The 16,166-nt window shown below is 43.7% G+C and overlaps 1 protein-coding gene across 4 annotated transcripts in view; it reads right to left on the bottom strand.

The window, feature by feature from the left end:
* Positions 1–16,166, bottom strand: part of Flnb (filamin B) — a 140,377-nt gene that overhangs the window by 52,281 nt on the left and 71,930 nt on the right. For all 4 annotated transcript variants that reach the window (XM_013346838.1, XM_026779876.1, XM_026779877.1 and 1 more), the window contains 10 exons: positions 14,833–14,959; positions 13,060–13,196; positions 11,601–11,794; positions 10,859–10,972; positions 10,012–10,155; positions 9,638–9,761; positions 9,162–9,322; positions 8,171–8,261; positions 7,798–7,967; positions 666–783 (listed from right to left, as the gene is read on the bottom strand). In XM_013346838.1, coding sequence (XP_013202292.1) covers positions 666–783; positions 7,798–7,967; positions 8,171–8,261; positions 9,162–9,322; positions 9,638–9,761; positions 10,012–10,155; positions 10,859–10,972; positions 11,601–11,794; positions 13,060–13,196; positions 14,833–14,959 — 1,380 coding nt within the window. The remainder of the gene's footprint in view (positions 1–665; positions 784–7,797; positions 7,968–8,170; positions 8,262–9,161; positions 9,323–9,637; positions 9,762–10,011; positions 10,156–10,858; positions 10,973–11,600; positions 11,795–13,059; positions 13,197–14,832; positions 14,960–16,166) is intronic.

Genomic DNA, 16,166 nt, shown 5'->3' with positions numbered 1-16,166 from the left:
AAGTTTTCCATACCAATAAGAACAACAATAATGATAAACATTAAAGGGCTGGAAATCCGGCTCAATGACAGGGTGCTTGCGTAGCGTGTACAAGGCTCTGCCTGGGCTTTCTTTAGCTTCAGTACCACAAAAACAAACAAAACCCAACTTTTTCAATTTTAACAAAAATAAAATGATATTATAATGTTTTTATAACAATATAAGATGAAGTAAGATACACACCAAGCTAAAGGGGGAAAACAGAAGGGGAAGGTTATGGTTTCTAAATGCCAAGAAGTTGATTTCCATGCATGACCATTGACCTTAATGTAATTCAGATGCCCAAGATGGTTGGCACAGTGTGACTCTCATCCAAAAATAACATTCTTTAGCTTCTCTCTTTATGAAAACTTCCTGTGGTAACATCAGCAGTTACAGAGAGCTGACTACATTTTCTGCCTTTATTACCTCATTTAATTCTTTTTACAATGCTGCCATGAGTCTAACCCTGGTACGCGTAAGTGGCACACATGTTCACATGTGAAGGACTAGTTCACAGCACAGCTCTCATTCAAACCTAAGTCTGTCCATTGCAACATCTCTTTAAGACAGAATTAGTTTTCCTGAAAACTCCATATAATAGCAGTCCCAGCTTCCGGTTGCCAGTGATCTTATTAGACACTTACTGCTTTCTAGTCCATTGATTTTTATCTTGCTCAGATCCAGTGGAGCAGCAACACCCACGGTGAAAGGGCTCTTAGGAATGGGATCACCACCGTACGTCACCAAAACCTGCATGTTACCCTGGAATGAAAGAGAGAAAAGGATTACACGTTTGTGCACTTCGCACTAAACTGCCCTCCAGAACCTTCATTCCTCCTGAGGCCATAGTGAGCTTGAGCTCATTAACTAAGTTTCATTAATTTTTCTTGTTTCTCATATATGCCAGGCTGGCTCTGAACTTGCTATACAGCAGAGGATCCTCTAACTTTCGATCCTCCAAGATTATAAGTGTATGCTACAGCACTCAGCTAATGCAATGTTGGGGATCTAACCTATGGTTTCATGTATGCCAGGCAAGTATGCTACCAACCGAGCTAAAGGCAAGTATGCTACAACCGAGCTAAAGGTACAGTTTGACTCTTAGTGGCTTCAGAAAACATCTTAAATACTTCTCTAAGCTTTGAAACACATGGCAAGAACAATAAATAAATAATAAATAAATAAATAAATAAATAAATAAATAGATAAATAAATAAATAAGTGCAGCTAGGAACAGAGACAATGAGCTGGGAATTAATGCCAGGCTTGTGCTATGAACTTTCATGTTTTACCTCAATTCAAAAAAAATCACAAAACAGAGTCAGGTGGTGGTGGTGCACACTTTTAACTCCTGCATTAGGGAGGCACAGGCAGGTGGATCTCTGTGAGTTTGAGGCCAGCCTGGTCTACAAAGAGAGTTCCAGGATAGCCAAAACTGTTACACAAAGAAACCCTGTCTCAAAAAACCAAAAAGAAAAGAAGGAAAGAAGGAAGAGAGGGAGGAAGGAAGGAACAAAGAAATCACAAAACAGTCCTAAGGAGTAGTTCTTATTACCATCTTCTTTTCAAGAAGACCTTCCTTGTTCAGAGAGGTGATGGAACATGCTCCTATCATACACACTTGGTAAAGTGCATGCTGGGTTCACACCATGGAACCCAAACCTCTTACTTCTTGGCTTTGGCACAGCACCTCGTACCATGACACAAGCCAACCTCAGCCATGTACAGCATTGGACCTGGAGCCTCTAAACCAAGAGAACCAGTTCCTTCAATACTTGGCAATCAGTTTTGAGACACTGGGCCACACATAGGAGCATTCTTAGATCAGCACATAGACACTAACTACTAAGTCACCAAAATTATAATGACGGAAAGGAAAGTTGTGAAGGCATACTGTACTGGAAGACTGGCAGGTTCCCTTGCTGGAAGCCCTGGTGGCTGCAGAGGCACACGTAGCACAACCATGCAGTTTTTGTTCTCTGTCCACAGGTCCTGAGCCAACTCACTGCTGGCTTCCTCTCACCACATGCGCCTCTACGTCCAGGAATAACCAAGTATGTAGGAGAGTGAGAAGAGTCCCCAGACAATCCAGGCTCTCTGGCACACAGGCCCTACTAAAAGCTGTCACCAGTCAAGTGTTAAAAGGGTGTAGCTTTTGGCTGGATGTATATTTTCTCACATTCTTTCTGTAACTAAAGAAGGGAAAGAGAGCCAAGGGGAGGAGGGACGCCTGCATCAATGACGGGGAATAACCGATTTTCCAGGAGTCTTAATTCGGTGCACAAAACCAACCGGCCTACCTTAAGGGTCTAACATTTCATGCTAAAATGTACATAGGTCAAATTCAACAGAGCTGGGAGCCAGCCAAGGGAGAAGAAAGGCCTCCTCTAACGCTAAAGAAACACGGATTTGTTATTGCAGTCGCTGCGATATTCCCAACAATGTCAGTTCTCCTGAGCCTCCATTTCCCATTAGCCTTGAACTCCTTTAGGGGTGAGGCCTCAAGGCTAACTAGGGACCTTAGTAATAGAGCTCTCGACACCCCAGTATGTTTTCTGGTCACGTCCTTAAAGTGCTGGAGTAAGAGAAAAGTCCCCTTCCCGCTCAGCCCGCCCGGCTCATAAAACAAAGTATGCTTCATTTCCACTTGCAAAAGAGAAGCACAACTCAGATAGGAAATGAACTGTGCCTTAAACAATCTTAAGGGATGGGTGTGGGTAGTCTCGGAGACTTACGCTTCCAATTCCTAAGCATTTTCAGTTTCTTCAGAGGCCAAGCTAAGAACAAACAGTACCTTCCCAGCCCCCCAGGACTAAGTCTAAGGCAGTGACCACCTGTGTGCTATCCCAAGGTGTAGCTGCCTACAAAACAGTTTTCTGTTCCTCTCTACATGCTTCTGAGACCTGACCTTTATTCTACAAAAGCAAAATATCCCACCGTAGTAAGACACAGACGTGACAGCTTACAAGACAGAGCAGCAGGCTCCTCCACTTCAGAGTCTCCTGAGAGAAACCATCACTACATCACTACCACCACAGCTTAACCCTGACACAACACAGCAGGAGGTCTGAGTGAGAAGTCTAAGCCACTTGAGACTATGAGACCGCAGACAAGCAATGCCACTGGGCAAGACTGGGGCTCTCTGTGACCTCTGGGAGAATCCTGAAGTTCCACCTATCATGCCCACTCCTTGAAGACAAAACTGCTTTGACCACTGTATCACAACGGACATATATTCGTGTGAATCATCCACTGCAGCCAAGTCCCTGCAAACTGTCATCCAGAGACTAACACGGAACAGAAGATAGCAGTCAAGGCATATAGGACTTTAGCTCCTCAGAAGTATGACCTGCATTCTGAGGAGGAATCACATAATCTAGTCCTGGATGTACCCATGCCTCTCCACATACATCAACAGCTGCCTGGCAGCTCGAAAAATTCATCGTAAGAAGGCATGCCTGTGGCCATTAGCTCCCAAAGCATGCCCCTTTCTCCACACAGGGAACAGCACTCTGAAGGGCCTGGGAATCTTAACTTTAGCCTACAGCAAAGCGTACAGGTACGCTTTCCTTCACCCACTCTGGGGTGCTTTGGGTTCCTCCCAGGAATGAGATACAGGCTGTGTATCTCAACTCCTCTGCCAGATTATAATGTTCCTAGGCCAGTTATGCTTGTGAATACAGGCACACTATCATTTGCCCCTTCATTGAGCTCCTAGTCAACAAATGGTGTCCAACGTGTAGACAACTGCACCCACAGAAAACCCGAGAGAGCCTGGGAAGTAATTCTAGACACAAAATAACAGTGTTAAGCATGGCTTCTTGGTAGCAGCAATTTCTCGGGTTTGCTCTCTTTGCTAGAGATAAGTGCATCTCACTTAAGAGAGGCTTCCTGACTCAGCTTTAGCTGCAAACATTTGCAGCTTTTTTAAAGAGGCCCTGCCACCAAACACTTAAATGGTGTTTATGAATTGCCGACAACTTGCTTCTTGGTGGTGTCAGGGACCTTGAAACTCCACAGAGTTGTGGCAATAAGCATGACTCCAGTCAGTACCTCTGCCATGAGGCTAGACTCTCAGAAAGCTAAAGAATGGGCTGGATCCAGCCATCAAACCACAGCTTTAATTCTAGCCATACTGCTTAGCAAATTAAAGACTCATGTGGTCAGAAAAAGAGAGATGTACAATAAAGACTCAAATAAAGAAAACCTCTAAATGGTTTACAGTGTGTTTAAAAATATATGTAGGCTTGGGAGAGAAAAGAAAAAGGATCAAGTCCTTAAAATAAAAAAGAAAGAGTAGTTGGGTGTAATGGCACATACCTTTAATCTCAACACTTAGGAGTCAGAGGCAGGCAGATCTCTGTGAGTTCAAGGACAACCTGGTCTACAGAGTGAGTTCTAGGACAGCAAAGATACACAAAGAAACCCTGTCTCAAAAAGGCAAAAATTAAAAATAAAAACAAAAGAAATAGAGTTTAAAATAAAGCCACGTAAAGATGAAAAATACACAGAGGGTCTGGATACTGTATGTTTTTGTGTTGTCTTTAAATTGTTTGATGGCTGAGGAAGGAGCAAAAGCTGCTAAAAGATATTTGATTATAAATGCTGCTGGGTTAATCCAACATATGTATATTTTGAAAATGCTTTGACTTAAAAACTTAAGTCAAAAGGTATGTTAATTTGGAGAAGAGGTTTTTGCTTTTGTTTCCAAAGGAAATGAGAGGCTGTGGATTCATTCTGGGCTAAGAAAAATCAGGTTTGATCAAGGAAGACCCCCTGAAGAATCTCCAATAGGAGCAGAGTCCAGACATTCCAATAGGAGCAGAGTCCAGACGTTCCAACATTTCAGAGGACCTCTGTTGGAGTTTCCTCTGAGTTCTGCATCCAGAACAGTTTTAAAACTGTTGGCGGAGATGATGAAGCCTCACAGAATATTCCATTTAGGACTTGACCATAAGGTTTTCTTTAGGTCTCCATAAGATTATCAGCATCCCCAATCAGCAGGAAGTATCCTGGAAAACTATGCCCACATTCCCCCCCAAAATGGATTATGGATGTTTTTCTTTGTTTAGAAGGTTGGTTACAAGTTGTATGGATAATGATCAGGAAGAAAGCTAAACACGCAAGATTCAATTCAGAGTTCTTGTTTTGAAAAAAAGGGGGAGGGGGTGCGCTGTGGGACAATGGTTTTACCCTGTAAAGATTTGTTTCTTGTATTTGTTTAATAAAATGCTGATTGGCCAGCAACCAGGCAGGAAGCAGAGGTGGGGCAACGAGAACAGGAGAATTCTGAGAAGAAGAAAGGTTCAGTCTGCAGTCGTCAGGAAGCCAGACACAGATCAAGCAAGATGTGACTGTCTTGCTGAAAAAGGTACCAAGCCACACAGCTAACACAGACAAGTACTATGGGCTAATATAAGTTATAAGAGTTAATAAGAAGCCTGAGCTAAGGGAACACCTACAGCACTAGGTCTAGTCCTTGGGATGGGAAGATGCATGCAGGACATGCTATCCTACCTTGGTGTGGAGGTTTGCATGAGAATAGTTTTCATAGGTTCATGTATTGGAATGCTTGATTCCTAGTTGGTGGATTATTTTGAAGGATTAGGAGATATGACCTTGTTGGAGGAGGTATGTCATTGGGAGTGGGCCTGGAAGTTCCAAAAGTCCATGCCAGGCCAGTCTCACCTTCTCTATGCCTGTTGCCTAGGAATCAGAATGTAAGCTCTCAGCTACTACTCCAGTGCCATGTCGGCCTGCCTGCCTGCCTGAGCCTTGTTTCCAACCATGACATCATGGATTGACACTCTGAAACTGTAAGCAAGCCCCCAATTAAGACTTCCTCTGTGGGTTGCCTAGGTGATAGTTTCTTTCCACAACAATAGAACAATAAGGCACTTGGGTAGCTCACAGTTCTGGAGGAGACATGCTACATGTTTCCTTTGCCATAGGAAAAATGGTGGAACTAGGAGGGTTGCTCTGCACAGCCTATCAGAAGGACTCCACAAAATGTCTACAACAGTGACATTAAAATCAAGACTCCACTAGGTTCCTTGGACATAACACAGCCCTGAGAGGCCTCTTAGCATACTAACAGCTCTTAAAGCTGCTCCCACCAGAGAACTATATGAACTTGACCTCAGAAGCATGCTGAAGTAAAGTGCTTCCTACTCTAGCATCACTTCAAACCTGATAAGACTTGACTTGGGCTCTTGACATGCAACTTGATTGGCAGCTGGGTACACATAGGGCAAGGGATCTACTTTGTTTTTAGTGGGTTCAAGTCAAACCCTGGTACCTGCAATTTAAAAGACTCATCCAAAAGACAAAGAATATGACAGATAGATGGAAAATGAAGCTAAGTCACAAAGTGTTCAGAAAAGGACCTATGATCACCTTGGGTTCATGACCATGCTTTTTGGTACTTTCTCCCCAGGAATGCAGAGAACTTGCAGCAAAGATCCCAGTCTAAGGTCCCACCAGTTTTCAGAACCATCAGTGAGAAGAAACCGAGGGCTAATAATTCCTGAGTCTTCCAACAAGGGAAAAGAATACATCACCTATTAAATGTGTTCATTTTACTATTAGCAAAAAAGAACCTTTCAGTGGGATTTCTTCAAAGTACTTGGAAAGAAGAAAATCTGGAGGTAAGAGGCCACATTCCTATAATGTCGTACTCAGATCTTATCCCAGAGAATTTTCCCCATTGTCAGGGAAGTTCCAAAGAAAAGAAATTATCTCTAAGGATGTGTAACCCCAAAGCAAGAAGGCTAGCCACACACACCCCATTCTTACTGTAACCCTACTTTTCCCCACTTGACTCTTGGCAGCCCCATGCTGAGAGGGCCCTGGCAGAGAAACGCTTGAGCACTGTTTCTGACGACTGTACACTCTTGTCCTGCAAATGGCTTATTAACAAAGGGGGCTCCCTCCTTCTCAGAATGACGGCATCTCAGAGCTTAGAGTGACTATCTATATAACACTAAGCATGAGTATTAAAATCCAGACTTTCCTGGCAAAATATCTGCTATCCAGACTCTGGAGGTGTGAACACGAAGCAAAAGCTTAATTCTAAGCAAATGCAAGGGGTTCAGAATTCCAGTTTTGCAAGAAAGGAGTGTGGGAAAGATGGAAGGGGGTGGGTGATGCTTGCACAGCACCATAAATGCGACGTATGCTTCTCAAGTGGAGCAGGCAATGTTGTTATGAAAAGAATGAATTTAAAAATAACAGACATAAACTTGTATGGAAGGGTAGCTTTTAGACCCTTATGTATAAAAACAAATAAATCTGCCTAGACAGCAAGATTCCTCAGAATTCCTGCACTTTGAAATAGGGAGCAATTTGTGGCCCTAAATCGTGGGCTTTGGGCCTTAGGGGTTAAAAGCTGAATAGGCTCATTGAGAAAAGATCCCTCTAAAACACCTCATTAAAAAACTAAACGACGTGAAACAGCCCACAAGGGAAACTGCAGGTGAAGGACCATTTTTTTTATAATTAATCAGGTCGGGAAGCAGTGAAATAGGGTGGGGGTGGGGTTGAGCATAAGAAGGTAGACTGGATAGGTTCTCTGATCAAATCCCACACTGAGGTAGAGATGTGGGGCTGCCTTCCTTCTTCTCTGGGAAGCCCATAGCACCCTGGGGGTTTCTTTCCTCCCGAGAGCACACACTGTGCAGTACCACCGCATGCACGGATCATTCCCATGCCGTGCACAGCACAGCACCGGGAGGGAAATGCCTGGCCAGAAAAGCAAGGGACAAGAGGGAAGCGTACCTGCTGGGTTGGGGTGTATTTAACAGTATGTGAGTAGTCGTAGTTATCGATGATGTCCAAGTCCTTCACTGCATCACCAGGAAGGAGGCTGCTGAACTGCACGTTGAGCGGTGCTTTCCCAGCCCCCTTGGTATACACGGTGAAGTGGGTTGGCTTCCCATTTTCCACACCTGGAAGGACACAGGGAAGGGGGAGACAGAGGCCGGAGAGGTTTCACTTTTAGAACCAGTCTGACAGGCTCAACAGCACTGCTCCTCAGCAGCAGCCAGGGACACATTGTTCCTGCCACATCAGAGCCCTGCACTGAAGAGAAGTCCCTCGAGGTCTAGACAGTGCAGAGAGATCAAGGCAGCCTTGCCCATCACAGTCTTACCTGCTTGACTCAACCCCGGACCTTCTGCCTTCACTTTGCTGGCATCGTGGGAAGGGTCAACTTTCACTCTGAAAGGGCTGGCAGGGATTTCCTGAAGCAAAGACATGTCTGAGAAAGGAGGCCCCTAGGGAATCTTCAGAGCTTAACCTTCTGCCCAAACACAATGGACAAAGGCTGCCCTAATGCCCACACTTTAACAAGTGATGAGAAACTTCCATTATTGTAGGTGAAGTCTGCACACACAGGTGCACATCTGGAACCCTAATAGCAAAAACACCTCTGGGTCTTTAACACCAGATGTTGGGGGCTAAGGATAAAAAAAAAATACAACTCAAAATAAAGTAAAAGCCAACATAAGACAGGGTTAGGAGGTAGGAAATGTCCTCCAGGGAGAGCTGTGGGTGGAGATGTGAGGGCTTCAAGGAAGTAATCAGAAACAGAGTGAGCAGGATTCTTCAAAAAGAATTTACAGGCTGTCAGAATAAAAGAATAAATTAATTAGACCATGTTGACTTAAGATCATTAACTTAAGGCACAGGCTATTCTCCAGAGCTTCTGAATCTTTAGACAGTTTTAAGTTTGAGCAGTAGAATTTCAAAATGCCTAGTTTCAGAGTGCTCCTTATAGGACCACCATGATCATTTCAAAAAGCTTTTGCTATAGAAGCATAAGGGCAGAGACCAGAGTTATTACTGCGAAAAGGTCAAGGTGGGGCACATCTAGAAGTTGCTTAACTCTTCAATCAAAAGGTTGGTGAATGTTTTTAACAAGTCAGTTTCTGCTTAGAGTCCTACTTTTAACCACTGAGAGAGAAAAAAGTGAGAATTTAGCTTAGCCTCCTCCTACCCCCTTTCTGGTTTTAAGAAAATAGAGAAATTGAACACAGCTCTCAAAACATCTCTCTCAGCTGGTATCTCAGGGGATACGTACACAGGTGGCCTAAAAGTGCAGGGCTCACCCTTCTCTGGGCCTCTGAGGCCCTAACACATACCTGAGATGCAAAGAGAACCTTGATGGTGTATCGTCCAGCAGCAGGGGGCACATACTTGACTGTAAATGTGTCATTGACGTTGTGAATAATGTCGAAATCCACATCTTCCTCATCCTCACTTAGCACGCGGGCATCACACTTAATGCCAACACTGACATCACCTAAGACAGACATGCTCAGTGAGTGCCAGCTTACAGGCAGCAGCATGCCTTAGACAATCACTTCCTCCAGCCTGGGTTAACACCCCACAAGAACCAACTCAAGAAAGGGAAGGTGATAAATCAGCGTTTTTTTGGAAAAGAATGTACTAAGATAATTACCAAGCAACGAACAAAGCTCATGGGTAAACAACCGCATACTAAAAGGGGCTACTTCCTAGTTCAAAGTTCACTGCCCTCCAAATGTTGTAAGGATGTTCTTCTCAAGGAGTGATAATGATGGGGGTGGGGGTGGGGGGGGACGAAGTCTGATCTCACCTTCCCCAGCCTCTGTACAATCCACGGTGAAGTGCGTAGGCTCATTAGCCTTCAGACCACTTCTCTCCACACCTGGTCCAAACACTTTGACCTTCTGGGGATGGCTCCCTTGCCCAATGTTGACCTGGAAAAGATGTGAACCTAGGAAATAAATCTATATAAAAAGTATTACTTCCCTTAGGTTCAAGCATAAGACTAGAAATGGCCGTTTTGTCAATCTAGAGTATTTTGCCCCGTCAGCCCAAGTCTCTTTTCAAGTCCTATCCAGAATGGGTTCTTTCTATACATCTGCCTTAGCCATCTACTACACAAGGCCCAGACTCAATATACAGCCAGGTTTTTTCCATACAATTAGAATAGACTTCACAACCTACCCTGTAGGGGCTGTGTGGTATGTTCACACCTCCCCAGATCACAGCTATGGTGTGCTTGATGGCTTTAACTGGGGTGTATGAGCAGGCAAATGTGCCGTCCATCTGATTCTTCACCTGGATGTCAATGGGCTGGCCTTCCCCGTCCTGCAAAAGAGCCAGTCAAAACCTGAGCAAAGGTGGTCCTCACAATGTTTCCACCAAAAAGCGACCACCGTGGCTTCTAGGGGTGGCCAACATACCATCAACTTATAATCATACAGCAACCACAGCATGCTATACACTCCCTATACACAGGCTATAGGTAACAACAAACAAAACCAAATATTCCCACAAATAAAACAGGTCTCACTAGCTTACTCAGGATGATTTTCATGTCCTACCATGGACCTCCCAATTACTAGGAATCAGGTACATATTGCTGTGCCTAATTCCATTTATTTACTTGTAATTACTAAGAGTAAATGCTAAAATCTCCCAGCCTAAAGCCAGTGCCATTTAGCATATAATTTCAATTCTTGAGTTTAAGTCCTTTGGCTAATTTTAAATAACTCAGATAAGCATAATCTGAATTTTGTTCACAACCCTATTAGAAATCAAGTAGACTAAGACAAACTGAAAGATATTACAGAGAAATCTTAAACAAACAATCCTTCTTTTTATAGAGCATGAATCACAAGTATGAAAAATGTCCCACAGTATGTTAGTCCCACGTGGTCCTCGTATGGCACTGTAGGACACTATTATTACTCTCAGTGTGTGGATAAGAAAGCCGAGGACCAGATGCACTGAGCCCTTGACATTACACCTTCCACCTGACAAGTGCATGTGGCCGCCCCTAGAAACTTACCTGAGCCATTATCTTTAAGGGAGCTTTTCCAGCATCCTTAGGATCCACAATGAACTCGGCTGGGTTGTTGACAATGCAACCAGACTTCTCCAAACCAGGCCCATATGCTTGGACCTGAGGTAAAAACCAAATAATGTTCCTTCCCCCGGGTCAAAGGATGGGATGGAGAGGGGAGTACACAAAATGCCTGGTGCTTAATTGAGCATTGCTATAGGATGTAAAATGCCAAAGAAAGCTGTAACTTAAGATAAATACCACTAGTAGATGTTCACGAAGGAGAAAATAAAACAAAATCCGAACTAACCCAGACTCTCTGCCTTTACTCTGAAATGAGAGAAAGAACTTTTGTATCTGGGGCAGATCTTTAGCTGTGGCTGGCTTCAAGTTTCCCACTTTGAGGAAACACTGAGGGTTGCAGTCACCATAAGCAAAGAACTAACCATGGGCCCAAGAGTGCAACAAATTAGCTCATTGATGATACTCTATGGATAGCTGGCCAATAGCCATTGTAAGTGGCAAGAGGAGCCTCTTCCACTTAACAGGCATATCCTTGAATTTTCCCAGAAGCTCTGGGAGCAGACACTACCATTCCTAGTTTATGAAGAACAATGTCAAGAGTCAGAGACGTCCATTACTTTCCCAACATCCTGGAAGTTCTGAGAGGGCCACTTCTGCCCTAAGATCTAACCCATTGCTCTCTGCCATAGGGGAGAAGGGGCTAAAGAAGGGTGAGGGTGTTTACTAGATCTGGGTTGTAGTCTCCAGTAGCAGGGTGGATGAAAGCCATGTATGGGCTGTCCTTGATGTCCTCATCATCACACATGATGTGAACGGCATATTCACCAGGCTCCTTGGGCCAGTATTTGACATCACACGATCCATCATTCTGATCATCATATTCTATCTTTGCCTGGGAGGGGCCTTCAATTGCAAACCCTGAGGGATGAAATAAAAGGGCTTTCCTGGTTACACCTGGTGAGAATTATCTATTCTATGTGCTACTACCATCTCCTTCTCTCTGCCTCCCAGAAACCAAGTAATGAGCAGAAAATGGAAATCAAGTATGTCCCTTTTCCACAAAACCAAGGTCACTGGGTCTTGACTAGGGGTAGAAGGGTTAGACTGGATATATTTCTGGTTTTCAGGTAACATGAGGAAGGGTAGGAAAGAGACATACCTAGAGCAAGGGTACATACCAGAAAAACCCTTTTTTTGAACATAGAGCAACATATGCCAAAAGTCTTAAACCAATACTTGTTTGTCTAAACTCATTTCTGAATTTTCACATGAATGAATTAAGTGAGGTTTTTGCACTCAACATTGTTTTGATATAATAATATCTTGGAAGTAACTTGAGAGCCCAAGAAGAGACTGAAATACAACAAAATTGCAATAGAAGCCATGGGAAATGAAGGAATTACATCCACTCATGTGGGGCATGAGGATATAAAGATACATCTGTGTGTTTAGGAAAAAAGTCCAAGAAGAGATTAAAAGTTTAACTACTACCTTAGACTAGAAGTATTTACCAAAATGATTGCTCTATCTACTAGTGGAAATTATATGTAATTTCTTATTTTTCCCTCTTTTGCTTATTGTTATATTGAAAACAGGGGCCAGTAAACTATAGCTCACTGGTCAAAATTTCTATATAAAGAGTTTTACAGGAATATAGGTATACTTCCTCACGTATGTATTTTCTTGATGACTGCTTTAAAACCACAATGGCAAAGTCACATAATTGTGATAGAGATCATGTAGGATGTAAGGTAAAAATACTGGGCATGTGGCACTTTCTAGAAAAAGTTTGTTGACTTCTAATCCATAATGATCATGTGTTTTGTCAGTCATCCACTTAAAATATATTCAGTTATGCTCCAAATAATATATTTACTTTTTCAAATTTCAGCAAAATTAACCAAGTCATTTATTTAAGGGTCAATCACCAATTCTTACCTACGATGTTTTATGTACTGTTTAGCATATCACCTACCCCCACTTAGGGAACTGATCAGTAAAGCAATCACTATTGTCACAGGCATTGGGCAACTGAAAGCAAAAAGGAAAATAAGAACTAGAATTCCACAGCATCCTGAAGGCTTTGTGTAGTCAGGAGGCCAGAAGATCACACGAAGCTCCAACACTAGGTACTGTGTTGTCCTTAGCCTTACAGAAATGGTTGGGCAGTTGCCTCCACTTACCCAGAGTCCCAACCTCAGAGCCAATGGACTCCACCACGAAGTCAGCTGATCGGCCAACAATGCCACCATGAAGACCAGGGCCCCAGGCACGGACTTTCTGCATGCCTGCTTCAGGGCCAACTTGAACTTCAAAGGGGCTAGAAGTGAGGGAACAGAAGAAGCATTGAGAAAGAAAGAGCATAAAAGGGGATTGCTTAACACCATTCTTTCTACTTGCCTTATCTTCTGCAGGGAGGCTGAAACTCTAGGCAAGTTCCTGCCTCCACACTGGTTGCCCCCACAGCCATTGTTACGTCAACAATATAATGCAATGTGGATGCTTCAGGAGCTGGGGGGCATTGGGCTGTCACTCAAGCAACACATCTGTTCTAGTTTGCTCATCAGTGTGTGACCTTAGGTATGCAGGGCCCTCTAGAGTGTAAGCCTCAAAGATTAAGACTATTAACACTTCTCTTTTCCCACATATGCTATAACAAAACCAAACCAAACCAAAAACAAAAAAACAACAACAAAAAACCCAAACTAGTATGAATAGGTTTTAACTCATTCATACATGACCAAATATGCTTTAATTTTGGCAAGGGAAGTTTGCAGGGAAGTTTGCATTAAGCGTGTCCAGACACTGAAAACCCTATATAAGAGTTCCCCTTATCCTTAGTTTTATTTTCTTAAGTTTCAATGCGGTTTGCAATATATATCATTTTGAGATTGATAGTGCTTTGCCATGATGCCTACATTATTTTTTTAACTTTGTCTCATCATATAGGCATGATGTCATCTAACAACACAAGAAGGGTAAGTCCAGTACAATATGGTAGTTTTTATTTTGATTTATTTAATTTTGTTTTGACACAGGGTTTCTTTATGTAGTGCTGGCTGTCCTGGAACTTGCTCTGTAGACCAGATTGGCCTCAAACTCACGGAACTCCGCCTGCCCCCATCTCCTGAGTGCTAGTATTAAAGGCATGCATCTCCACTGCCTGGCAATGGCATTCTTATGTTAAGACAATATTCATGTGCCTTTCATTTCATTTCACCATCACTATTATCAGTCTCACATTGTGTCTATTTTATAAATTAAACCTTTTCATGGGTGTGCATGTGTAGAGGCAAAACAAAACAAAACAAAAACCACCAGCACATGACACGGTCTGGGGTGGGTTTCAGGCATATATTCCTGGTTTTAGAAGGCAACCTTTGTAGATTAAGAGAAAACTACTATAATGTTCAAGAATTTCTCAAGACAAAATGCATTCAGAGTCTAAATTGCCCTCGGGAGAGCAGCAAAGCCCAAGGGTCCAGAAAGGAAACTGCTATAGCCCCAGGCAAAGCTGTGGCCAGGGTCCCTTGCCTCTGAAGGCATTCATGTAGATGGTTTTAATGTAAACCATAGCAGACTGTGCCCCTGTGGCACTCGTGAACAGAGGCATTCATTGAAAAGGAGAGCCTCGGTTTATACAAGGCTGTATAGACACACAGCCCATTTGCTCTCTATTACAGCTCTTTCTGGTTTCCCTGCCTCCCACCAGGCACAAACCACCAGCATTTGATTTAAAGCAGGGCAGCTGAAACCACAGTGACTTTGTGCTGCTTTTGAGAATAAGCCAAGTGTCTGTGCTGCTCCGAAAAGGGGAGGGGCAGGATGGGGTGGAAAGCTTTTAACAAAGCAGATCTCTCTTCCCTCTGGCAGCCTGGGAAGAGCAGCAGGCTCCTGTGAGCCTGTCACAGGCCGATTATACCTTTAAGCAAAGCACATCTCCAACCTAGACTCACCTCTTCGGAATGTGGTGTCCCCCCCAAGTAATTGCAATGCTGTATTTCCCTGGTGTGCTAGGGTAGTACTCAAATGAGTAGACCCCATCCAGAAAGTCCTTCTGCTTGACGAGCTCCTCCAGTCCCTCTGTAGGAAGAAAACACACAGCTTTTGCAGTATAACCTCTAGGCTTAAAGGAAACCATCCACAAAACCTAGGAGACCTACAAAACTTCAACTCTGAATGTGAGGTTTCCCCCTCCCCCACCAAACCTGGGAGAGGGTTCCAAAACTAAAAAAGCAGACTCATCTCAGCTTCCAAGGGGGAAGAAATGGGATGACTTCCCAGCTCACTTGCTTCAAAAGCTCTCAGTAGAGGCTGAGGTCCTAAACCAGCTGCATTGTTTGCTGTGTCTCAGCATTTCTCAATAGTTCTAGCTGCCTTCCGGCCCACCACCATCCCACCCCTCCAACACTGGAAACGGAGGCCATCTTTATGATGACTTGTCTTGGACTAAGCACCTGTGTATTGTTTCCTGGCCAACAAAGGAAGAGAGCCCTTACAAGTGATCTATGAGAAGATGGGTTTTAGGTTCTATACACCATTTCAGATCCAGCCATCAGGTAGAAACTTGTTTTATGTTGAGGTTTGGCCGGAAAAGTCAAGCAGTCAAGAAAGTCTCCAAGGTCAGAAAAGAATACCTCTTTGGTTCCTGTGGCAACAAGCTGAGTGGGTGTGGGGGGGCTGGGAATGGGTGGAGGGACAGCCCCAGAGCTACTTGGCTCTAGGTCTAGGCAGTCTAGAACCCTGGCTGCCCTTGGGGCATATCTTTCCCCAAAGCTTTGAGCTGAGACCACATAGGAACTTTTTGGACTCAGGACTAATACTGATACAGAGGACAAAAGGAACCATGATGCAGGGCTTGCAGGACTCTACAAGCCTTAGAAGGAAAAGCACGAAGCGCTGTTTCACCTGTTACTAGGACTTCTGAGCTGCCCCTCTGTCCTAGAGAAGACACCAGACAGTGGAGTGCTGACCCCATGTCTATTCTCTCTGTCACTAAAGGAGAAAGAATAGGGCACTGGGGAAACATGGCCTCTGCCAAAGGCTTTTACCTACACAGAAAACCATCCTAGGGTGTTTTATTCTCCCATAAACACTGATCATACTAACATAGTAACTGACATAGATTCATAGTCTATAAAACATAACCTGGGCTGGGGAAATCATGGCTTTGAACACTGTGATTGGATTCCAGAATGTCACTCTGTGCAAGGACTTTACACCTAGAACTCTCCAGAGGGGGAGGGGAGAGAGAGAGAGAGAGAGAGAGAGAGAGAGAGAGAGAGAGAGA

This window comes from Microtus ochrogaster, chromosome 6, assembly GCF_000317375.1.
Source record: "Microtus ochrogaster isolate Prairie Vole_2 chromosome 6, MicOch1.0, whole genome shotgun sequence".
Classification (NCBI taxonomy): domain Eukaryota; kingdom Metazoa; phylum Chordata; class Mammalia; order Rodentia; family Cricetidae; genus Microtus; species Microtus ochrogaster.
Note: the sequence above shows the minus strand (reverse complement) of the source record. Positions and strands in the feature narration are given on the sequence as shown.